Here is a 26,755-nt window from a genome sequence, read left to right as displayed (position 1 = left end):
AATTAAAGGTCTTTACATGGATAGTCAGGCAGCAGTTAGAGTTGACGGTAAATTGAGTTCATGGTTCAGAGTAGTTTCAGGGGTAAGACAAGGCTGCAACCTGTCTCCACTGTTGTTCATATTATTTATGGATCATATGTTGAAAACAATAGACTGGCTGGGTGAGATTAAGATATGTGAACACAAAATAAGCAGTCTTGCATATGCGGATGACTTAGTTGTGATGGCAGATTCGATTGAAAGTTTGCAGAGTAATATTTCAGAGCTAGATCAGAAATATAAGGACTATGGTATGAAGATTAGCATCTCCAAAACGAAAGTAATGTCAGTGGGAAAGAAATATAAATGGATTGAGTGCCAAATAGGAGGAACAAAGTTAGAACAGGTGGACGGTTTCAAGTACTTAGGATGCATATTCTCACAGGATGGCAACATAGTGAAAGAACTGGAAGCGAGGTGTAGCAAGGCTAATGCAGTGAGCGCTCAGCTACGATCTACTCTCTTCTGCAAGAAGGAAGTCAGTACCAAGACTAAGTTATCTGTGCACCGTTCAATCTTTCGACCAACTTTGTTGTGTGGGAGCGAAAGCTGGGTGGATTCAGGTTACCTTATCAATAAGGTTGAGGTTACGGATATGAAAGTAGCTAGGATGATTGCAGGTACTAGTAGATGGGAACAATGGCAGGAGGGTGTCCACAATGAGGAAATCAAAGAAAAACTGGGAATGAACTCTATAGATGTAGCAGTCAGGGCGAACAGGCTTAGATGGTGGGGTCATGTTACACGCATGGGAGAAGCAAGGTTACCCAAGAGACTCATGGGTTCAGCAGTAGAGGGTAGGAGGAGTCAGGGCAGACCAAGGAGAAGGTACCTGGATTCGGTTAAGAATGATTTTGAAGTAATAGGTTTAACATCAGAAGAGGCACCAATGTTAGCACTGAATAGGGGATCATGGAGGAATTTTATAAGGGGGGCTATGCTCCAGACTGAACGCTGAAAGGCATAATCAGTCTTAAATGATGATGATGATAATGATGATGAGTGTGTGGATGAGTTTATTTAACAGTTTGTGTCACCAATTTTGATGTTATAAATGTGACTAATCTAGACCATGTATCATGAGGCTGAGCAACACATTGATTAGACTCGAAGTACATTATTAACTCAGTTATATCTACATTTATGAGACTGCATAGGTAAAGCTTCCCAGTTTTACTCAAGTATATGCCACTTTAATAATACTGCATGATTACAAATTCCTGACAAAAGTCGCCAAACATTTATTGACTACATTCATCAGCATTACAAATGCAACATACTAATTTACACAGCATAACATAAAAATATTATGCTCAAAAGGTAGCTGTGTAAGAAGAGAATGCCAATGCAATGCAAGTGGGTCACGAGGTGTTTGTTAATATCCAACACATAAGTAGATATACCGTCATGAAAGATGAGACCCAAAACAGTTGTTGATCTTTTGTGCCCCAGCACACTACAGTGTTTGGCCTGCACCTGAAGTGAAGAGGCACATTTTCCAAGGAGGAGACATAGTGCTTCCAGCATTCTTTCTTACTGCATTTAACTAGACAGCTAGCATTGGTACAGAGCTGCTTGAAAGTGATAAGAGTGATCCGTGAAGAATGTTGCTCAAGATTATGTAGGGCCCTTTGATGATCCTGAATAACTGTTTTAGCATCTTTGGACAGCCACAGCACCAGCCAGCAGGGGAGTTTGCCCATAGAAAGGGGGACAGCAGTTCCAGCAGCTCAGATGATTATATTGGATAAGTCTCCCACAACCTCATTGATGCAATCTGGAAGAGGTACACAACTGCCAGGTGGCTCTTCAAAAAGATCAGTGTGGTAATATGGCCGTCAGGCAGGGACAATGAAGTGACAGAATCATCAGAAAGTGATCACTGTCACAAAGACTACCATGTACTGACCATTGTAGCAAATCATTAAGACTGGAGGAGGAGACTGTATAAGGCTGACAGCCAAAAACATACCACAGGCAGCCCTAAAGTTGGCAGGAGTACAGTCATTGAGGGGAGACAGATAAAGATCAGAAAGAAGCGGGACAATTTGAAGGCCCCAACCAGCTGAAGTGGTACTTCTCCATATGAGGTGAAGCACACTGAAATCCCCAAGTAAGGGAAAATGGGATAGAGATGGCAACACAGTTTTTCACAGGGAGATTCTTGAATAAATGCTTCACAGAGTTCTTGCCTTATCAGATTTGTATTCAATCTTGAGCTTTTGATGACTTACTCCCTTGTCATGATCAGGAGATTTCAGTAGTCTGTGTGGAACTTACATACACTCCTGGAAATTGAAATAAGAACACCGTGAATTCATTGTCCCAGGAAGGGGAAACTTTATTGACACATTCCTGGGGTCAGATACATCACATGATCACACTGACAGAACCACAGGCACATAGACACAGGCAACAGAGCATGCACAATGTCGGCACTAGTACAGTGTATATCCACCTTTCGCAGCAATGCAGGCTGCTATTCTCCCATGGAGACGATCGTAGAGATGCTGCATGTAGTCCTGTGGAACGGCTTGCCATGCCATTTCCACCTGGCGCCTCAGTTGGACCAGCGTTCGTGCTGGACGTGCAGACCGCGTGAGACGACGCTTCATCCAGTCCCAAACATGCTCAATGGGGGACAGATCCGGAGATCTTGCTGGCCAGGGTACTTGACTTACACCTTCTAGAGCACGTTGGGTGGCACGGGATACATGCGGACGTGCATTGTCCTGTTGGAACAGCAAGTTCCCTTGCCGGTCTAGGAATGGTAGAACGATGGGTTCGATGACGGTTTGGATGTACCGTGCACTATTCAGTGTCCCCTCGATGATCACCAGTGGTGTACGGCCAGTGTAGGAGATCGCTCCCCACACCATGATGCCGGGTGTTGGCCCTGTGTGCCTCGGTCGTATGCAGTCCTGATTGTGGCGCTCACCTGCACGGCGCCAAACACGCATACGACCATCATTGGCACAAAGGCAGAAGCGACTCTCATCGCTGAAGACGACACGTCTCCATTCGTCCCTCCATTCACGCCTGTCGCGACACCACTGGAGGCGTGAACGGAAGACGGCCTAACGGTGTGCGGGACCGTAGCCCAGCTTCATGGAGACGGTTGCGAATGGTCCTCGCCGATACCCCAGGAGCAACAGTGTCCCTAATTTGCTGGGAAGTGGCGGTGCGGTCCCCTACGGCACTGCGTAGGATCCTACGGTCTTGGCGTGCATCCATGCGTCGCTGCGGTCCGGTCCCAGGTTGACGGGCACGTGCACCTTCCGCCGACCACTGGCGACAACATCGATGTACTGTGGAGACCTCACGCCCCACGTGTTGAGCAATTCGGCGGTACGTCCACCCGGCCTCCCGCATGCCCGCTATACGCCCTCGCTCAAAGTCCGTCAACTGCACATACAGTTCACGTTCACGCTGTCGCGTCATGCTACCAGTGTTAAAGACTGCGATGGAGCTCCGTATGCCACGGCAAACTGGCTGACACTGACGGCGGCGGTGCACAAATGCTGCGCAGCTAGCGCCATTCGACGGCCAACACCGCGGTTCCTGGTGTGTCCGCTGTGCCGTGCGTGTGATCATTGCTTGTACAGCCCTCTCGCAGTGTCCGGAGCAAGTATGGTGGGTCTGACACACCGGTGTCAATGTGTTCTTTTTTCCATTTCCAGGAGTGTATATAGTTGCTGAATTATGTTATGTAAAAGTCATTAAGATTTTAAGTTAGCCATCTCTAAGAAACACACACACATATCCAATCATCAGAAAGGTATAAGCCCATAGTATTCCTGCCTTTCTTTGGGGATACAACTAATTAAATAGGCAGAGCCATAGGACACAGTAACCAATCATTTTAAAACCATCCAGGAACATTACAAACTTGCTGCGTTGAGTAAAAAACATCCTTGGTCACGGTGCTAGTGTAATTTACATAATACCTGTGAATGAGGTGGCAGTTACATTGATTAGTTGTACAAATGAGTCCATAAAACTGCTGAGAGCAACAATGCCACATCGAATATCAATATTTTGACAAATCTGCTGTTGCCAAACACAGTCCCGAAGTGTAAATATTATCCAATACTTCTGTTCATTGGAATTCTGTCATCACAGAATTCATTCAGATCATCATCTGTAACAAAAACTTTAATCGAGATTCTGGCTACACCCTTGTTGGTGAATAGAAGTTAGTGCTTGATGCTGCAGACAACAGAAAATTAGCTGAGCCATCCACCATCTAGTGAAATCAGCATTGCTACCAATGTTCCTCAGACTTAAGACATCGATGTTACTCTCTTGTAGCATATGGAAGTTCCAGGACTTTGTGACGTCTTTACGACATAATTAAGCCTACGACATATAAAAGCACTACACAGCCTACTGAAGTCTACTGATGATTAACGAGGAAGTTGTTGCGAGTTCAAGACTGACAAATGTGGAGTGGCAAGAACTCTGAGAAGCATTTATTCAGTGGGAGAGTTGGTGGACTAAAGTAGGCATCTCAAGCAAAGTAAGTGCCCTGCCTGAAAGTAAATAAACATTACGATTGGTGATTGCAGTGCTCTTTTGCAGGCACAACGCTATTCCATCATGATATTAAGGGGAATCCACCCATTGATGACCAAACCTATGTACAGATTTCTCTAGATGCACTCTCGCAGCCAGTACAGTTCAGAATGAATGCACGGTGACCTTTAAGAGTCAGAGAAAGGTCAACAGTGAAATGTGTTTCTTGGAGAGCAACACAGATCACAAAACAAGAGTAAATTAATTGTGGTTCTGGCAAGTGACAGTAATATCAACTGCATTTTCACTGGAGTTTCACATTCAGACTCTCCTGGTTAGGCCTGAAGAGGATGGGTCACACCACAATATCACTATGTCACTGCTGTAGGTGAATCATCACCACCAAAAATCGGTCTGGGGTCCAACAGCTTGAGTATGTGGTACCTTGGGGGTCCCAAAAGTAGCCTTTCCACAAGATTTCTTCTTTTTCTCTTTCACAGTTTTTTGCAGTCAAGATTCTTGTGAGGGTTTATCTGTGGGTGTAGCAATGGAAGAAGAGCAGGCAGCCTTGGAACCCAAAGTTGGGGGGCTCTTTCAACTTGTTGGGTTCCTGATCTGTGAATTTCTGGGAAGGGGGTTCTGCAAAAACAGCCCTGTCACCAGTATACACAAGATGATGATGCTGTTTTTCCAGTCGGGTATGGGGAGTGGTTCCCAAAAATGGGAGGGCCTACGGCCCCCGGATCAAGTTTACTTCTGTGCATCCCAAATGTCAATACTGAGGTACCATACTGCTGATGACCTAGCCAGAATACTGGTGAAAGTCGATATCACTGAGACTGGCCAAAATGATCACTTTTTTTTCCGAGATACAAAGTATTAGAAGTCATATGTGACCTACAGTTCCTGGATTTTGGGCTGCTTGATTAGGATAGCACACTTTGGAGATTGGAGAAAGTGGTCGTTTCCTCAACCGATATAGCACATGGTGAATTTTTGTGAAGTGGCCAGGACTGGCACTTAAGGCACTGCATCAGGGGTGGGAAATATGGCTCCACACTGCAGCAGTAACACGATTTTGGCCTCCTCTGGACGTGGACCCCTCAAAAGCAAGGATGAATTTGCCAACGTCAACCCTGTAATCCCGGCAGGCTTCGATGTATATGACATGCAAAGTGGAACCCTAATGTCTCCAACTGTCTGCCTAGTTCTTCATCAATCTGTAGCACTAGATTTTGATGAAAAAATTAATCCATGTACCATGCTCAGGTTCTTATGGGGCGTACATCACCAAGTTGTTTACAACAGAAAATGCCTGGGACTGAGTAGGATTTGCCACTTCAACACTTTGGGGACCAAGCCCAAGTTTTACTTGGGCCACACTGCTGTGTTCAAAAGACTATGCCCAACTGTAGCTCAGGCCGTAATTTTCTCGAAGCATAAGCAACCTATCACTTGAAAACTGCATCCATTTCATATGAGACATCACTGTATCTGTCCTTTCACAGGTTCTACTTTTTGTTGTCAATTTCTAGAATTAATTTGAAAGAAACAGAAGTGTACATAAGAACTGCTGTTGCAACTAACTGAGCCAATGTGCATTCACACTGTCAAAGTTTCGTGCGTGTATTCATCAGGTTTTGCTGTTTGCTGTAATTATGCTGCAAATATGTCACATTTGTTGAGTAACCATGAAATTTTGGAAGCTCAGTAGGAATAATTAAATGATTTTGGGCTGTAGGGAGAAAATCTCAGTGGAAACAGACTGAAGAAGATTCATATTCGAGTAATCTGCATTCTGCTACAATTTTTCGTCACTAGTATTGTTGCTACAGATACTGCTGCTATGATTACAGTTCATTTTTGTTTTACTTGTCTTAATCTCATCTTTTTTACAAATGACTCTCATGATCAAGCAGCATCCAACGTGGATTTCCAAAATTTGATTGGAAAAGAGGAGACCACTGGCAAAACAAACACGTAAGAAACAATCTGGTATTGGTCTGAATGCAATATCTCTCTTTGCATGCCAGAAAACTACAGATTTTTTCATGCAAAAGCCAATTACTTGTGAAACTGCTCAATAACTCACCTCACACTTTTTTAATCATATACTTTTTACCATCATGACTCTAAAATTTTTAATACAACAAATAACTAAAATAAGCATGAAAATAAAGCTTGAAATTTTGTCTTTTTTAGTGTGTATTGCCTTTTAAGGCAACTCAAACACAAACATTCCAGTAACATTTTAAATGACAACATAAATGGCTTGTTTTCTGGGCCTGAATTTTTTATAAGTGCCTGGACCTTAAAGTGTTTATTAAGATGGAACCACTTCATAATTTACTACAGGAAGAGTGTTTCCCAAATACATTTTCAGTATTCTCCACAAAGAATATTCACATAGTGGAAAGAAAGGCCCTTCTTTATCTGTTTGAGTATAAACCAGGAGTTGAGGGAGTCAGTGTCTGTAAGTTGCTTAGTTTTGTTTTCCTTCCATGGCATGGCCAAGGGTCATAACTATCTGCTCTGAATATTGGTCTGTCTGAAGAGACTGATGGAGCCTTATGGTCACTGGCTGATAACTTTAGTAATTTCATAACATCAAATATATGCCATGCCAATGCTTACACCAAACTAGGGCTCTCCTCATGGTGCTGCACACATAGCAAAGGTCACCTAGCATGATGCCCAGTGACCAGAATCCCAGACAAACAGGCACTACTCCTCAGCATGCATGGGGAGCTAACATCTTGGGCATCATAGTGTGATCCCTGCATGGTCATGGGGCTACCACCATATGGGTACCTAATAACCTGCCTCATGGATTGGTTACCATGCTGTTTAAAGAGTGACCATCCCCACACTGCCCAAGCAATCTGCAAAAATTTTGAAAAGGTGGAGGTCAAATTCATATTTGGGGACTAATTTAAATTAAGTGAAATATGTGGTGTAAAATAAAAGGAACTGGGCAGGAAAAGTCACAACTGACACCCTACGAATTAACTAGGTTTTCAGCTAGTAATCTGTACTAGAGAATAGATCTGAGAAGAAAATAGTCAGCATGTAGAATTGCAGCACAAAAACAGAGGAAGTACTGCAATGGCTTGAGGCTCAATGCTCACAACAAATGCATTCACAAAAGAGCTCAGAGTCCCATGGGGGAAGGAGAGAGTGGTGTGATGATGGTGTACCACAAAGCATCACCCCCCCCCCCCCCAAATAGTTTACACTTTAACAACAGTAAAAGCAATCTTTCCTATATGGACACAAAAACTCTCATCCTCCGAGTAACACATCTGCACACTGGTGCAGAATACTGACGAACAGTGCTCATCAGAGACCAGATACTTCTTAACAGACACCTATTCATGTATAACAACTTTTGTCTTTCCATTCAACATCAATCTCATTATAATATCTCTGTGGAATTTTAAGTTAAGATTTCCCAAGAAGCCAGAACCTGTGTCCCACTGCCTTTGATGAACTTTGGCATTTAATGGTTGGGGGGACTCAATAGCAACTACTGTGAAAGAATATACATCACTACACTTTTGTCTAAAAAAAATTAAGATTAAAAGTCATGAAGCACAATTTGTTTTCAACTACTTAGTATTTAAAAAAAAATAAAAAAAAATAAAAAAAAAAAAATCAGGAAATTTTATTTACCCATATCAAGTCCACAAACTAATAGTTTCCAAGAAGTAGTGATTGTGATTCATTAATATGTGCATAATGGGGCAAATACTTGCTAACTGGGCTGGTGAACAAGTGATAAACAGACTGCATTTATATCACAGTGTGTATGGGTTCAAATCACAGTTCTTGCAAGAGATTTCACTTTTTCAGCAGAGAATGAAAGTTGTCCTAAAGTTATATGGTTACTTTAAATTAATCAAATTTTACTGTGAAAAAGGGAAAAATGCCGATGAGTGGGCATTGCAAATTTTATTGACATTCTGAATGCCATCAGTGTGTGAGTAGAACACACATTAAGTGCAACGGATAGTCTACTGGCGTATATTGTATCTGTATCTATCACTGTGTAGATGTTGCACTGTTGCCAACACACATTACAGTGTTCAAATTATCACATTTCATTTTAATTCACAGATATATAAAATCCTTTAACTTACAGACATTAGAGTAGTTTAAACTTACAAATGATTTCTACGTCTGTATAAATTATCATCAATTACCATTTCTCTGGTAAATCAATTTGTTGACCACTTTAAAAGTGAACTATGCTCATAGAAAAAATATATGACTCCAGGTACACTTGAGGCCCCCACGCAAATTTGTAATACACACAAAATTAACACACTGGAAATGTATCTATGCATTTACACTAAGCAGGCAAAGTATACCAGTTGCCAAACAAGTGCAATATCTATTCAAGAGCATTGCTCGCAGTTGCTCATAAAGCTGCAATCACCAAACTGGACAACAGAAGATTTGAGGCAAATAATGTAGTCTGACAAATCACAATTTCACCTCTTTTCAAATCGTGTGAGATGCTGAGTGCACTAACAGCCCAATGTGGCTTTTAAGCCACAGTGTATGTGGGGTGTAGTTCAGGTGGTTATTGTGACTAAGGCCCACTCTTTCAGGTGACTATGAACATGAAGTAGGATGTTTATTTGAATGTTGCCCTTTTTCCTACATCTTCATTATGAGTATGCTGTGGATACTTCTGTCTTCCAAGATGACGACAACTGTGTTCAGAGAGCTACATGCACACACTCCTAGTTCTACAAACTCTCAGGTAACCTATCATAGCTAGTCTGGCATACTAAATCATCCAATCTTAATGCTACAGAAAACATCTGAACAAACTGGTGGAGTCTTTCCTTCATCCAAACATAATGCTATAGAAAACATCTGAACAAACTGGTGGAGTCTTTTCTTAACTGACTTGTACCCATTATCAAGGCTAGAGATGGTGTTACATGGTATTAGCTTGATGTCTTCTGAGAGTGACAAATTTTCTGTCTGTGCATCATTACTTAAAAATCTGAGGTGTATGTTGTCAATGCTAGTTACACTGCCCCAGCATTGCAGAGAAGAATGCAAAGCAACTAACACAACAAAATCTTGGTCCTCAAGTGACTGCAGATATCAATACATTGTCATCGCCAAACAAGTGTTATACTTACATAAAAATATCCCTTCTCTTTCACGTAAGCCAAGAGAGCAGAACTTGTCAAAAGTGTCCGTTCTGCTTGTCCATATAGCGACAGGCAGGCATATTCTTCAGATTTCTCTTGAATGAGTGGAGCAACAATCTTAAATAAACTGGTAGCTGCGTGCAGCTTATCCCTCGGTACACAGTTTCTCTAGAAAACAAGAGGAACCAAGTTAACACAATGTGAAAAGTAATTCAAATTTGATTCATAAATACTCTTAAAAATAAGAAACTGTAATTTTTCTCAATTTTTCTAATGAGAACACGGTAAATTATTACAAACTGAAGTTCTCTTACTTGACAGTCAGGGTCTTCAGCCAGTGTGCAGTATTTATGGTTATCTGATAAGTCACATGCCTTAAACATTTTATACATATAATATACCCTTTTTTGTTAAACTTCTCATTTGTGTGTGTGTGTGTGTGTGTGTGTGTGTGTGTGTGTGTGTGTGTGTGTGTATTTCTTAGACAGCAAAAGGACACCAAGCAACTTCTTTCACTCTGTGATAAATACACAACAAGCACAGATTGGCACAGACTGGAAATTGTAATCTTTGAGCAACTCAAAGCCACAAACTTATCAAAAGACCAGTGTACATGTACTACATTTATGCTGCTGCCTAGAAATATTAGAAGCAGTGGTAGCTGATTTGATTTGTGCATGCTCAGACTTGGCGGCTGATTTGAATAGCACATGTGCAAAGTCAGAGTACACACAATTCAGATCAACTGCTGTTGCATCTAGCTTTACAAGGCGGCAGCAGAAATAAATTACAGATCCACAGAACTTCTAGTGTTAATGACCCTTGAGTTCTTCCATCATATATCCAATAAGATGAAATAGTGCTCATGCAAATACTATAATGATGACTATGCAAATACTGTAATGAAGACTACGGGAGTAACTTCACCACCTGAAAATGTAAATAGTATTTTCTTGAAAAGTGATAACTGGTCCTGTGCAAATGGACTGTCACTGAATTTAAATACAACACAATAAGGGCAGTTCAGTTCTGTACAACGTGTGACCATACCATTAAAAATAATTAACAAGTGCAAATCTCTGAATGAAACAGAATATTCTAAATTATTTGGGGTTTATATTGATAAGAAACTGAACTGGAAGCAACAAGTTACAAATAATCTTAAATGTCTAAGGTCTGCAACATTTGCACTATGGATAACACCACATTTTGGAGATGAATATGCCAAGAAGTTGAATTATGTTTCCATTTTCATTCAATAATGTCTTATGGCATCATATTCTGGAGTAACTTGTCATTGAGGGAAAAAATGTTTTTTTGCAAAGAAGCAGGTATAAGTGTAATATGTGGTCCCATTATAGAATATTTAAACACTTGGTCATACTGGCAGCAACCTCACAGTACGTTTATTGCCTTATGAAATTTGTTGTCAACAATAAATCAGTTTGACAACATTCACAAATATAACACCAGAAACAGAAATGAGTCACTACAAATTAAAATGCAATTAAGGGAGCCTGTTTAATAAGACATAGGGCTGTGTTAATGGCTATCAGCTCCACTGTAAAAACACTAAATGTCCCCAGCAACAAATATTGTTCCTGACTGACAGATGATGTAAAAGTACATCCCGTCCTACTCTGGTTTTAGAGTTGTCAGTTTGATTGACCATAGCCTCCTGATACTCCTGACGAACTAAGAGAAACAGGTGCCAAAACGTCATGAGGACAACAAACTTTAGATCCTTGTAATAGATTACTCCTGATAGGTGGTCTGGGTACTAAACCAAGGAACGACGTCTGGGAAATACGGGGAGCACATTCTAAGGTTGTTAAGTGGAGGTCTTGGCAGAGGGCCTCAAGGCACTTTCAAACTGGTAATATTGGTAATACCACCAAATGGTGGGTGGCAGGAGGTCAATGCCCTTGAATGCAAAAAGAATTTGGTAAGTTAGATAATTAGGAAACTGTCAGATGGTGACTGCATATACGAGCACAAGTTGGTACTGAAGAGGGAAGAAACCTGCTTTGGCAAGAAGACTGTCTACAGGACTAGTGCAGAAGACACCAAGTGGCCAATCTTACTCCACAATGACTGACTGGATCTGACAACCTCAAAGCAGAAAGTGCTGCTGAGCTGTAAACCTGGCAATGCAACTACAGCCCAATCAGGATGAGACCAGGGCCCAAGTAAGTACAGAGGAAAGTAGCACAATACACACCTGAGGGCAGCAGAGAGCAATAAGCTTTTATATGCTGTCAGCCTTTTGTTAGCACACCAGATGTCACATCAGCATGGCCTTACTAAGTATGATGTTTTCAATATTGTCAAGAACTAAGATACTGAATCAGAAACTACTTGATCAGATTCAGATGGTGATTTTCTGCCAAATACCAAGACAATGAAGACAGGCAGAGAAGGAGTTTCTGTCATTACATGTCTCTCCATTTCAGTTTTCATCCATTACCTCAGGAATCAACTGGCACAACAGCGAAGTTGGCTGCTACAGATTGGAACAAAATGGTAGGTCTTTAATGTGCCATCACCTGGAAGACGGGCTGCTTTGAATGTCCTTAAGAAGAAAGAAGTGGCCACTGCATATGCTTGCCATTGAGTAGATGACTTCATCATCAGTGCCTTCTGACTTATTTTAGACATTCTATGCTGTGTATTAAAAAACACTCAGAATGAAATGCAAGACGCCATGTGGATCATGTTGTTGCAGGAACTGGAAGTAATATACTGCTATCACACACTTCATAGGTGTTTTGTGGTGAAGATGTGGATGGCTGCAGGCATTTGCAATGCCTTCCTGTACCTTGGTAAGGACGACCAACCTGACAACTTGCCACTGGGAGGATATGTCGTACTTCACCACAGGCGCTATTACTAAATTGTGAACAGAACATGACAACAGACAACTTCTTCACATTCCTTCAACAAAGAAGAAATTTCAAAGAAAGAAAACGTTGTTTGTGGGAACAATGATCAACAAACTGCCTACAAATTCACAACCACATGAAGAACAACAGTTCTGACTTACGCTACTCCATCTTTATGGAAGAGACTGATAAGCCATAATGACCCTGACAGTATACAAAGGGAAGGGGAAGGGGAAGGGGAAGGTGTCTACTCTCAGCACACTACATTCTAAAGTACAAGTGAGTGAAGAGGAAAGGAAGAAAATGTTATCTTCTATAACACCACGAAGTATGATGTGGACGTCATTGATCAAATGACTCATAAATACTCACTGTTGCTTACAGAAGACAGCGGTTGCATGCACTTACAACCAAATAATCAGAAGCAGAAGTCACTCCTTCTTCAACTGGTAAATGAATTCACAAGTGGGAAACAACAAAGAGCAGGACAACAGCAGCAAAGCCAATCAAAGAAGTAACTGTATGACTGGAAAAATGAAATATGCAAAACAAGAGTCTAATTGGAATGTCACAAGATAACAAAACCAATTATGTCTGTGAGAAACACGAAACAAGTCTGAGAAATATATGAATAAAAATTAGTAAGTTTGAATCAATGTTTATAAATAAATACATTAAATAAATGAAGAAATGCCTGGAACTTTAGAAACAGATCACATGGGTTGGCATGCAATGTTTTGCATCCAACACAGTAATCTAAAAGTGTTAGAATGTGGAGTTAAAGCTTTGTTTGAAATGTGTACATAACAGACAGATGACTGGAAAAATATAGGTCTTGCTTTGACCATGCTGTGGATTTTCAATGTATGACCCCTTCCCGCTCTTCTAGGGGTATCACGATTGTCACTGTTGTAGTGCTCCATGTGCTCTACCACCCAACAGACAGTCACCTCCTGCCCTAGCCTTCGTAGGTGAAGAAGACCATCAAGGATGTTATGGACTACTTTACCTGTTGGGTACAAGTGTTGTAAAGAGTTGAGGGCACTCAGGAGTCTGAACAGATGAGGAATAAAGCAGTCACAACACATCTAATCTCTTCTGTTGCCCCCAAGAATGCACAAAATTCAGCATAAAACACAGTGAATTCTTGAGGTAACAAGATCTTGATAACACGAGCAGGGAAAGAACAGAGTGGCAAATTGTGGCCCTCTGTTTGTAACCCTCTATGAAAGCAGCTACACAGTGTGGTTCTTATTTAAAATGACATAAAATACTGCATTAAAAAAAGATGCAGGAGTACAGGTTCTCTTGTACCACACTAAATCTAAAATGACTCTGAGCCTCTGCAGTACACAGAGTCGTTATAGCTACGGGCTCCAGGAGTTCCATGGACCAACTCGTTTGCACTCCAGGGCACACCTCTGGTATGTAATTCATGCACTGTAATATTATTTCTGAGAAGATCCGAAGATGACAACTAAATACTGTTGAAACTGGTCATTGAGTAAACGAAAATATAATCGTGGTTGCAAAAAATATTATTTATCACCAAATATCAACTGTGCCCATCAACATGTTCAGCTCACATAATTTATTCAATAAAAAATGGATCACAGATTTTGTATTATGGTTTGTTATAAGAACAGAAAAATTACAGTAATGTTTTACAAATGTTAAATATTGCTGTTTGTGAGTCCAGTTATGAGTAAACTAATGCTTTTTGAATGGCGTAAGCATTCTGAAGTAGTTCATGAAGATGATGAGCACCTTGGACTCCCCATGAAGTATCATGATTTCCTGTCAATTTAGGAGACAATCTGAGCAGCCCTCTTGGACAGTTTGGAGATGATGCTGTCATTTTATGATCCAGTAAAGTCATCAGAAGATCAAAACCATCAGCAAAACAATTTAGACGAGATACCTGCATGGTGGAAAAAGTGGCAACTGATTTTAAACAACAGAAAGTGTGAGGTCACAAGCATGAATATTAAAAGAAATCCATTAAATTTTGGTTACACAATAAACCACACAAATCTAAAGGCTGGAAATTAAACTAAATAGTGGGAATTACAACTGCAGCATTCTCTGGAACAATGACTTAACTGGAATCCAAATCAGTCAGTAGTTCTTACATATTACACTATCCCATCACGTATTCTGAAACCATAATATTTCACGAATATTTGGCTGAAATTTAGTCCGTGTTCCAGAGTTTAAAATGAATAAAAAACCTATCTAAAATGTCTAATTCTCTGTAATCTCAATACATTTCAGTTATGTCATTGTTCCACAGAATACCTCAATTACAAACAACTTACATTGGAACTATTACACAGATCTTGTTGAGGGGAAAGAGAATCTAGGACTGTGTTTTATTAGAAGATGCAACAGGTCTACTGGAGAGACTGCCTAGTACACTACATTTGTCAACCTAGATAGGGAGAGTTGATCATAGAAATAAAATAAGAAAAATCAATAAAGGTAAAACTAAGGAGTGCTTCAGGGTCAAAATGAGCATAAAGGCACTCTCTCTGAGCCCACCTTGTAAGGCGATGTCAAACAGTGTCATTACATAATGATTATGAATGTGCTTTTAAAGGTCCTCAACATTTTTGTTTTTAGTCTATTCTCTTGGACAACCATTCGAAATGAAAATATTGTGTAAGAGATTGTTTAAAGTAGCTTCTTGGAAAAATTACAGTTGTTTGTCTAACCGGAGCTCAAATCTAAGACCTTTGTCTTTCACGGGCAAGTGCTCTACCAATTGAGCAATCCCAGCACAACTCACCTGTCCTCACAGTTTTACCTCCACCAATATCTTGTATCCTACCTTCCAAACTTCTGTACACCTTGCCGGACTAGCATTCCTGGAATCCTTTTTTCCAGAATGTTAGTCACACAAAGTGTGCAATAGAATTTCGGTGAAGTATGGAAGATAGGTAATGTGGCACTGGCAGAAGTAAAACTATGGGGATGGATTATGAATTGTGCTTGGATAGCTCAGCTGGTGGACCACTTGCCATAACAAGGCAAAGGTCCCATGTTCAAATCCCAGTCTGATGAACAGTTTTACTCTGCCAAGAAGTTTCAGATCAATGCAAACATGGCTGCAGAGTCAGAACTCATTCTAGATAGTTTCAAGTAGTTGTGAGTTTTAGAGAAAAACTGTGTGACATGGTGTTAATGGTATATTTATTAAATATATCGTTAAAAGATGTTGCTAACACACAAAAAGTAGGCATATCAAAGAAAGGAAGAGCTTGGCTGTAAGCCCTGTTCATTACACAAGCCTTGTCGGAAGGTGTGCTCTCCACTCCTCCCCCATTACATTGGTAATAATTTTTTCTCTTCTGTCAGGTCAGGGAAAGAGTCATTTTCATGGTATGAGATTAAATCTTGTTATACAATCCACTTTCTTAGAGGAGGTTTAACACTCTGATTGTACTTTTTATGTTATCAGCCAGAAACTTTTCTAGGGACTGATCAATCTGTAGTTTATTGTGTACACTCTTTGACAAAAAAAACTTCCAAGGGCTGGATGCCACAGATTCTAAGTCCGCACAGATTGCGACAAGGGACAAATAAACTGACCACGTTGATAATTTGCTAAGTCCAGCTGTCTGCACAGGCTGGCAACACTGTAGATTATGGCAGTTCCTGGAGGAAGCCTTGTTGTCTGTTTAAGTTGCTACACTATGTTTACGCCCATGGTCTAGCAGTAAACAGCGTGCCGTCTGAATGTAACATCTCGCACTTTGAAACATCTCATTGCCTACATTTTTATAGTGCCTTTCATCTGAATACTAGAGTCTTTAGTGTAATGGTAGCACAGCTACAATGTATTTCACTTTCTGACGCACCGATAGTAACAATTATGTCCAACAACATTTTTTGCGCAAGATTTCTTGGCATACTGTCTTCTTATGAATGTTGAATGCGTCAGAGCTCTCCAGGGCCCATGTGCCAGCTACCAGCAGCGGCTGCCTCAGCAGTACTGTGCTGCCTCGCACTTTGCAGACAGCGTCAGCTACCACTCATCACCCTGGATAGTATAAAATGCTTTACTGTTGTTGAGTGGTACTATACAAAAAATGTCTACAATTTGCATTTCACACTTGACAGCAATGGAGACAGACAACCTGTTTTTATATGATGATTACTGAATTACACTAATAAGCAAGACACGAGCATGGTTGAAAATTAATTTTATAGTTTGTGATCCAATCTGTCTACCTTACTACATTGTTTATTGTTATTCTTAATGCTTTATATCTCGTTTATTTCCTATTAGAATCAATTCTTCATGCAATTTTTTCGCCAGAAATGTTTATGTTTTCGTAAAGCCTCAGTCAGCAACTGCAATTAATTGCACGAATAACCTGCAGTGCATGCACGCACGCAGCAATGCTTTACGTTCGACCGATTATGACTTGGCTGCTGCTTAAGGGGAGTTGGAACGCCCTATCCCGACAAAGTTAAATTTAGTGACTTGGCTTCCCAGTATTTCGGGAACCACTGTAAACATTGACATGAAACTTCTTCAGGACATTAAACTGTATGTCCTGAGTTCACACAACTACAATAATTGCATTTCCGCCACTGCTTTCGGAAATACAATTTTTTAATTACACGGTTAAAATTTTGTGTACTTTTTTGCATGTTACCCTAGATAATTTTAGTTATACATAACATTATGTTCTTCTTTTAGTTCAGTAGACTCAGGATATGTATGTTATTACTCCCTGAAAATTTGAATACTCTACTCGAAGTGGTTTCTGAGATTTGGGGAAAATGCAACAGAAAATATAAATTTTCATAAACGGCTTCTTAAGTTTCAAAACACTGTAACTCACTTAATATAAGCTTATCTTTTTATTTTTAGTCACTCAGAAGCACCCTGCACCATACTGTGTATCATTCACTTGATCCTTTTCCAAGGTTTTTCTTCTTTCTGGACGTCTTAGTGGCCAACTGTACTGCGTACCCAGCTTCATCAATGGGAACCTTGTCCATCTGTTTATGTTCTCTGATGCAGTTTGCTCGAGGATTAATTCCTATATGCTGTAGCACTTTCACCCTACCAATGTTGCCATCATTAAAAGCAATAACAGAATTACTGACCCCCACTTTAGTGTCTTCATTCCAACAAAAACATTTTTTGGTAAGCGAATTCATTTAAGATTATTGAATGACTCATTGGGATTTTCAGTCTGACCATGCAGACACTGCTTCAGTAATTCAGGATTTTCCAGGTCTCTGTAAATAGGTTTTATGATATCCATGACTGCTGCTGGGATGGACTGTTTATGGCTGTATGAACTGTTTGACTACAGGGCATTGTGGTAATTGCACCATGAATCAGTCCAGGAGGGCAAAGGTGGTGTACTGGTTTTTCATCAGTTGACAATCTGTGGAAGAAAGTATCCCATACTGACTGCTTCATTTTCAACCAATCCTCAGTAGGCCCTATTATTTCTAATGGCCATCCTCTAATACTGCTGTGGTTCATCATTTTGACTGTCAGCCTGCCTCTTATGGTTTTACCATTAGAAAGTTTTGTCTCTCAAACTTTGTTTCAACTTCCTCAACCTGGTGCCCATCCTCTTCTGAGCATGACTAACACATTCCGTGATAATCTTCTCACCATAAGGCTGAGTGGCTACTACACTGTTATATGCTTTTGAGTCTCCATCACCTGAGAACTTAGTTAACATACTCCGCTTTCGTTCACAGACCGACTAAAAATTTCAATAGAGGCCTCCATACCATCACTTGTTCCTTCATCATTTCTGTCACAGATATGCCCTTCTTCATTCCCTGATTTACATTTACAACAATGTTTTGTTAAAATCTGGAAATCTTTTACCTTTCCAGTATCCACAGTCCACACTGGTCACTGCAGCAACAGAATTCTTAGAACTTTAGCCTCACTTCTGCCAAGCACCACCAAAAGCTACTGGTATGTGAGTCATACCATCATTTATTTCAACAGCTTTGTTTGCAGCACCCCTCATTCTCACATGCAACAGATTCCACAGCAGTTCCAATAAATCCTGCATACTTGTTCATTTTACAAGGTGGGCATTGCATATTCATCATGGCACACACTGTTTCTGCTCCAGTGTGTCCTTTGCCAATAGCTCTCAATCCACAAAGCCACGTAATATTTACTTCAGATTAATTATCTTTACTCTTATCAGAATTCCAAAATGAATGATTATATTTACAACTGGCACAATTAATGATAAGTTTCCTGGCTAGTCCGTTTCATACCTCACTGCCTTCATGTAAACTAACTGGCCCTCCACATACTTTAAAACACACACATTCACCTAACGCCCTTGTTAGGATGTGTAAATCTATCAGAATATAACCTAGCCTATCATTTACATGACTTTCCTTTTGAGAAAACTGCTTATCATAACGTTTTATTTTAACCTTCAAAGCACTAATGGGTGTTTCTCTAGATACTGACACCCACGTTCCTTAAAAACACTTCTTTTTGGCGTCATACTTTACTTTTTGAGAGATTTACCACTCTCTTCAACACTTTTCCTTGGAAAAACATTAGCACTTCGACATACAACGCGTTTTTATATGAGGGTAAGTCAATTATCCGCAAATTAGTTATATTTTTGTTTATTTTGGTGGTACTGTCGTTCTACGTTGATGACACATGCTTTGTTTATTTGTTGTTATATCTTTGCAATTTTCAAGTTACTAGGTTAGTTTCGTTATCGCTGCCGTACTGTTAATCTGGGCTGCTCCGTTGTCTATTTGCACCAAAGAAGAGCAACGTTCAGTGATCTGGTTTTTTCTTTTTGTTGGAAGGTCTATCAGGGGCCGACATTCATCGGAGACTTTCAGTACAACTCTGGAACAGTGTTTTGCCACAATGGAGAGTCTACGAATTGATTGCAAAATTCCGAAATGGTCGCACAAGTGTTACGCATGATGAAGGAGCCAGACGACCGTTTACCGCCACAAATGAAGAAACTATTGAGCGTTCACGTGAAATGATTCTCTTAGACAGGTGATTAACTATTGACGAAGTGGCATATCGTCTGCAAATTAGTCACGGTTCTGCCTAAGTAATCATCCACAACAGACTTGGGTTTCATAAAGTCTGTGCAAGATGGGTCCCAAAACAACTCACACAGTTGTATAAACAAATCTGGATATCTGCAAAAAAACATTTGGATCGCTATGGTAACGGAGGAGACAACTTCTTAGACAGGATCATTACTGGTGACGAAACATGGATCCATCATTACGAGCCGGAGAGTAAACGGTAGAGTATGGAATGGAAACATCCAAATTCGCCGTGCAGGAAAACTGATGCTTATGATTTTTTTTTGGGACGCACTAGATCAAGTAATGGGACATTATGGGGCAAGAGGCACAACAATAAACAGTGTACGTTACAGTGAGAAACTTACTTCCAGCCTAAGCCTGCAATTCGAAGCAAACGCCGAGGATTGCTGTTGCACGACAATGCCCGTCTACATACTGCTGCCCACACTGCTGAAACACTCCAGAAACTCAAATTTGAAGTACTGGATCATCCTCCGTATAGTCCGGAGCTTGCCCCTTCAGACTATCACCTGTTTGATCCACTCAAACAGGCATTAAGGGGCCGTCGATTTGCCTTGGACGAAGTACTGCAAGAAGCGGTGCATTCCTGGATCGCAGCTTAACCAAGAACCTTCTTTTAAGAGGGCATCAGGAAGCTTGTACAACGATGGACCATGTGCATTGAAACGCAAGGAGACTATGTCGAAAAATGATATTCTTGTAAGTTTCCTATTTGATTACAATAAAATTTTATAACTACTTTGCGGTTAATAATTGACTTAGCCTCGCAGAATGAAACGATAGGATTCTGTTTTTGACAGTGCTACCAATACAAACGTGTAATTTAACAGAATGAGATTTTCACTCTGCAGCAGTGTGTGCGCTGATATGAAACTTCGTGGCAGATTAAAACTGTATGCCGGACCGAGACTCGAACTCGGGACATTTGCCTTTCACGGGTAAGTGCTCTACCAACTCAGCTACCCAAGCACGACTCACGCCCTGTCCTCACAGTTGTACTTCTGCCAGTACCTCGTCTCCAACCTTCCAAACTTTACAGAAGCTCTACTGCGAAAGGCAAAGGTCCCGATTTCGAGTCTCGGTCTCCCAGGAAGTTTCATATCAGCGCACACTCCACTGCAGAATGAAAATCTCATTCTGGAAACACCCCCCAGGCTGTGGCTAAGCCATGTCTCCGAAATATCCTTTTTTTCTGGTTCACAGGAGAGCTTCTGTAAAGTTTGGAAGGTCGCACTTCCGCCACTCATTTCTTTGGGAAAAAGGCTGGCGGGTAATTTGAAGAGCTCAAAATCTCAGCAAAGTGTTGACCCAATGAGTTAGAAATTGCGGCTGGGTCCACTAAGGTATCATACGCGACAGTGAGTCCAGAGATCTGCGAGAAACTAGACGTGCCGGATAACAGTCGAATTTGACGCCAAACTACAGATGAGAGAGTGAAGGTGTTAAAGGAGCTGGTAAAGAAGTCCCAGCTTGCCTTCTTGCTATCACGGATGATGCGATGGCATCGCGCACGTAACTGCTTATAGCGGATACAGTTGATCAACGTAGGGTAATGTCGGAAAATGTGAAGAACACACCTCCGCTCGCGTATGCCTCGTTCCACCAAGGAAAAGGGGGGCGCCGGGGCAAAGGGGAGGTACGAGGTATTGAACGTCCCACGGCTGTAAGAATAACTACTGTAACATGAGTGACCTGATCGTCGATGCTAGGAAATTGACTGTCATCAAATGTCGCTAGAGAGGAGAAAAGTGTCCAATCGGCTTGGGAAAACTTCCAGCATCTGGGGCACGTAGATAGTGGATGTGGCTGTAATAGAAGGACACATGGAAAATGGTCACTCGAGTGTGTATCAGCAAGAGCGAATCATTCAAAGCGCCGAGCTAACTGAACAGTACTGAACAAAATGTACAAATGAGAGAAGTTTGACGTGGAGGCAGACAAAAATGTAGGTTCCCCAGTGTTGAGGTAAACAAGATCCTCTTGGTGGAAGAGGTCAACAATCAATAGAGTGCCTCGCGGACAGGAATGCAGAGATCCCCAAAGCGGGTTGTGGGCAATGTAGTCCTCAACCAGCAAATAGGGGGGCGGGAGCTGACCAAGGAGATAAAGGAGATCGGCTCTTGTCATTGTTGTGGACTATGGAATGTATACAGTACAAAGAGAGAAGGTGCATCCAGAAAGGGAGGACCGACAGCAACAGCTTCGAAGGAACTGTTTAAGGGGATTGGGTGATAATGGACAGTATCATGGAGAAGAATCGTAAGTCCCCTGTGTGCCAGAGGGCCATCAACTGAGGGGACATCAAACCGGACTGATTGGAAATGAGGGAAAACAAAGCGATCGTGGGGACGTAGCTTTGTTTCCTAAAGACAGAAGACAACTGGGAGTAGGATCGTAAGAGGATCGACAAGGCATCCCGATTGGCTCGAATTCCACAGATATTCCAATGGATAATTGACATAGGTGGGCAGAAAAGGGAAAAATCTCACCACAGTTGACATCAACTCAACGACCGTGGGGAGCCGGCGACCGACGGCATAGAACAGCATTCAGCCAAAGGCAGAAGATCCTGATCCATAGGTTGTTCGGGGACAGCTTCTGCTGCTAGCGATCAGACAGTTGATCGGCCGTCAGTGGTGCGTCTCAGCGACACAGAAGATGGTAAAGGGCAGTTACCGCTGGGTGGCACTGTAGACGAGACACGGCATGGCACGGAAGGAGAGGAACTGTGTCTCTTATGAGCTTTCTTGGAAGCAGGATGTTTTCATGAGGGGGGAATCGATGGTTGTGAAGTTGGGGTAGGTAAAAAATCTTCGCGAGTATGCTCTTTTTTGGAAGTCCAGGCATCCAATTTTGGGGCCCGTGACTTAGCAGGAGCTGATGAAGGGTGAACCGTAGAGTGAGCAGGTGAGAGTGGGGAGGTTGAATGGGCGATCTTTGGTGTGGCCGATCTGACGACCGTGGGACTAAAGGTGAGATCACAAGTCTGTGTGGCTACCTCCTTAGTAGGTCGAGGAGATGTAAGAACAGTGCTACATTTACCCGCTGTCAGCACAGTGGGCTTTATACTGGCGAATATCTTCCGAACAGCAAATGTAGACAGCTTTTCCTTCACTCTGATTCCCTGAATAATTCGTTCATCTTTGAAAATAGGGCAATCTCGAGAGGAAGCAGCGTGGTCACCCTTACAGTTGATGCAACGAGGGGATGGAAGTGGACAATCACCCTCATGGGCATCCCTGCCACATGTAACGCATTTGGTTGGATCGGAACACGACTGGCTGGTATGATAAAACTGCTGACACCTATAGCAACGAGTAGGGTTGGGGATGTAAGGGTGAACTGAAATGATCTCATATTCGGCTTTAATGTTCGACGGAAGTTGAACTCTGTCAAACATCAAGAAGAGAGTACGGGTCAGTACTAAGTCCTTGTCAACCCTTTTAATGACTTGATGTACAGCCATTACACCCTGGTCAGACAAGTGGTTTTGAATGTCCTCGTTGGACAATCCCACGAATGAATGTGTATAAACCACCCCGCGTGATGAATATGAAGTGTGGTGCGCTTCCACCCAGGCAGGGTAAGTGTATAACAGTGTAATTTGCAGCAATTTTTGTGCCTGGAGGGCACTGACTGTTTCTAACAACAAGGTACCATTTCGTAATCAGGAACAAGACTTTACAGGACCTGCAATGGCATTGACACCTTTCTGAATAATGAAAGGGTTGACTGTGGCGAAATCTTTACCTTCGTCAGAATGAGAAACAACGAGGAACTTTGGCACTGAGGGAAGAATTGTCCGTGGCTGTGACTCATTTTGCTTTCGCTTGTGGGAAGAATTTGTAGACGTAGAAGAAACCATTGCAAAAGTATGCCCCATGATTACTGGCATCTTCAAAGGTGTGCTCCTTCCTCGTAGGGGGCCTCTCTGAGGACACTCACGGCTTAGGTGATTGTCCACACCTCAGGTTACACCTCCCGAGAAGAGACGAATGGAACAACTGGCATGTTCGGAAGGTACCAGCTCGGATAATCACCCATACCTTGGCCTGGCCTTTACCAGGGGGTACGTATTTGTCATACCTCTCTACCTGCAGCGGGGAATTACGCGTTACCCCGTCGCCGGCTACGCATGGGGACACGTGGGTCGGTCTTCGGACACACACAGGGAGCAAAGAAAGAGAAAAGGAGGAACAAGGAAAAGGAAAGAAGAGGGGTCTCAAATGCTGCAGCGGAGAAGAGAGTAAAGAGAAGAGGCAAGGAAAAGAGAAGGACAAAGGGAGGACAGAGACTTTCCAGCAGAGAGAGCAAAGAAGAAAAACTAGTCTTGGTCACAAGCGTCCATCTCCAGATGTAGGCACAAAATATATTCCCAAAGAGAGAGAGAGAGAGAAGGGACAGGGGTGGGGGGGAGGGGGGAAGATTGGGGTTGGGGAGGAATGTGGAAAAGGAGGGTGTGCAGCCCAGAAAGGAAAGAGCTGAACTAACTCGGGATCCCATGCTCGCACACACACATGCACAAAAGAGTTGTGGACCTCCTGGGGGGGGGGGGGGGGGGGGGGGGGGTCCTCGGGAGGAAGGTCAAAGCGGATAGGGAAAAAATGCACGAGTTCAAAGAAGTTGTGAGCACGCAATTTTGTTTCCTGGAGGGAGAGTACAAGCAGATGCTGCAATTCTGAGAGTAGCCGAAAGTCCTCTTTGTTGAATTGAAACTTCCAAACGTTCCACTGGAGGAGAGTCATGACGAGGAAAAAATGAAGGGGTGTCACCTCAGAACCTGCTGAGTGTCAGCCTTTGAAGACTCACCGCTACAGGGCACAGAGGTTGGAGGATCTTGCTCCATGAGGTCTACAGAGGTGTCAGCATTCTCCTTCTGTCGGTCTGTAGAGTCCAGGGCAGAAAAATGAATGGTGGTGCGCACCAGCGACACGGAGGTCAGACAGGCAAGGGTATCATGTGGCGACACCACTGAAAATGATCTCCAAGTTGGTGACGGGTAAGATCATGTACTTTCATTTGACTTCTTGGAGTCTTTCCAGTTGGCAGAGGAAGACTCAAATGTGTGTTGGCTGGAGGGATGCAGGAAGTGTTCAAAGGAATATTCCTTCTTTCCTTTCCTGCCTGACATTTGTGTAGCTTGTGACTTCGCCCCATGAGGCTAAAGTCTGGTGGTTTGTTGCACAGTTCGAGTAGAAGACAGGGACACTACCAACACACTGGGCGATTTCACAAATGCAGTGCTAAATTTGACGTCACATGTCTGTACGGGCCATATCCTTCGTGGAGCGAGATGTATCAAGAGCAGTACTGTAGGTCCCAGATGGTAGAATGCAGGGCTTCCAACTAGCCAACAATTTGCGAGCGACCAGGTAAGGCACTTTTTCCTTCGCCCATATCTCATCAAGACACATGGGTCAATCACGGGAGGAGGTGGCATGGTCGCCATTGCATGAGAAGGAGGTGGACAATTGCCCTCATGAACATCCCTACCACAGGTTACAATTTTGGCAATGTGTCAACAGGACTCTCAAGTGTGTTTGTAATGATGACACTGGTAGGCAGTGCATTGGGTTAAGAATGTGTGGTCCTAGTATGATAACTTCATAGCCTGCTTTGATCTTTGGTGGAAGCGTCATTCTATCAAGAGGTGAGAAAAAAAGTGCATGTGGGCACTACGGAGGCATCTACTTGTTTCATCACCCGATGGATTGCAATTATACTCTGATCAGAGAGGTACGTTTGGATTTCCGCCTCAGTCAGACCATCGAGCAACCTAGTGTAAATAACACTGCTGGATAAATTTAGCATTCGACAGGCTTCAACATGAAAAGGATAGCTGTGGAGGAGCGTAGCTCCAAGTAATCGTTGTGCTTGAGAATTACATGTAGTCTCCAAAAACAAAGTGCCATTTCGTAAATGGGAGCACGATTTCACACAGCCAGCAACTGCATCAACACCTTTCTGAATAATACACGGATGTACTGTAGCAAAGAACTGATCGTCTTCAGTACATGAAACCACGAGGAATGGTGGTGCAGCTGGGAGCCTCATTCTGTTCACTTTTAGTGGATGTTGACAGTGAAAAAGACGATTGGCTCACTGCGAAAAAATCCTCCATGATTGCCAGTCTCTCCGATGGTGCGCTCCTCCCGACTGGTGGGGGGGGGGGGGGGGGCTGATAAACGGGTGCACCAGCCTTAAACCTGACAGAGACGAATTGGCACTTTAGCAAGACAGCAGCTCAGATAATCACCTCTCCCTGTGCCTGGCCTTTACCAGGAGGTACATGCGAACACCACTTGTCAACCTGAGGCTGGGAATTACGTGTTATCCAGTCACCTGTTACGCATCAGACATGTGGGCTGGCTTTCAGGAACAAACAGGGAGAAAGAAGAAAAAAGGGGACCCTCAAACGCTGAAGCGCAGGAAGGATAGGAGAAGGGGAAAGAAAAAAAGAAAGAAGAAACGAAAAACAGTGAAGAGACTGTTCTGATATCAGCGACTGAATATGTTGAACATATTTCCAGTAACATCCCAGACATGTTCCCCAAGGGAGGGCAAAAAGAATAGCAAGCAGACAGACATGCAGCACGGAATGGAAAAGATGCTGCAAACGCTGGGGCCCCGTGGTAGCCAAGCACGAGCCTGTCAAAGAGTGGCAACCCCCCTGGGGGAATTGTTACTTAGGTGACAAATGTGGATTTGACAAATTTAGATGTGTTCCTAAGCTTTCTGCAAGCACTAAATTGATACATTTGACCAACTAAAACAGGAAATGTTTTGTTGCAGATCTATCTCCAATATTTTACTCTTTGAGTCGGAAGAAAAGTCCGATAGTATTGTTTCAAACATTGTGACTGATTCCAGAGGCAATACAGAAGTTGTATCCATATCATATAACCTGGGAGAGTCTGAGATGAGACAGAGATAGAAGTTCCATTAAAGTGTTTCAGATGGACATACAACTTCCATGCAGATAAATGAAGGTCCTGATCCCAGTGTCACAAATTTACATAAGAGGAAGAAGATGAGTGTTGAGGGCAAAATGTA

General features: G+C 42.3%; 1 protein-coding gene across 4 annotated transcripts in view; it reads right to left on the bottom strand.

Moving 5' to 3' along the window:
* LOC124723171 (inner nuclear membrane protein Man1) overlaps positions 1-26,755 on the bottom strand; it is a 349,300-nt gene that overhangs the window by 128,919 nt on the left and 193,626 nt on the right. For all 4 annotated transcript variants that reach the window (XR_007006525.1, XR_007006526.1, XM_047248368.1 and 1 more), the window contains exon 5: positions 9,714-9,893. Coding sequence is in view for 2 of the 4 variants with exons in the window: in XM_047248368.1 (XP_047104324.1) it covers positions 9,714-9,893 (180 nt within the window). In the remaining 2 variants the exon portion in view is untranslated. The remainder of the gene's footprint in view (positions 1-9,713; positions 9,894-26,755) is intronic.

This window comes from Schistocerca piceifrons, chromosome X, assembly GCF_021461385.2.
Source record: "Schistocerca piceifrons isolate TAMUIC-IGC-003096 chromosome X, iqSchPice1.1, whole genome shotgun sequence".
NCBI classification, from domain to species: Eukaryota; Metazoa; Arthropoda; class Insecta; order Orthoptera; family Acrididae; genus Schistocerca; species Schistocerca piceifrons.
The sequence above is the reverse complement of the archived record's forward strand: the minus strand, read 5'-3'. Positions and strand labels throughout refer to the sequence as shown.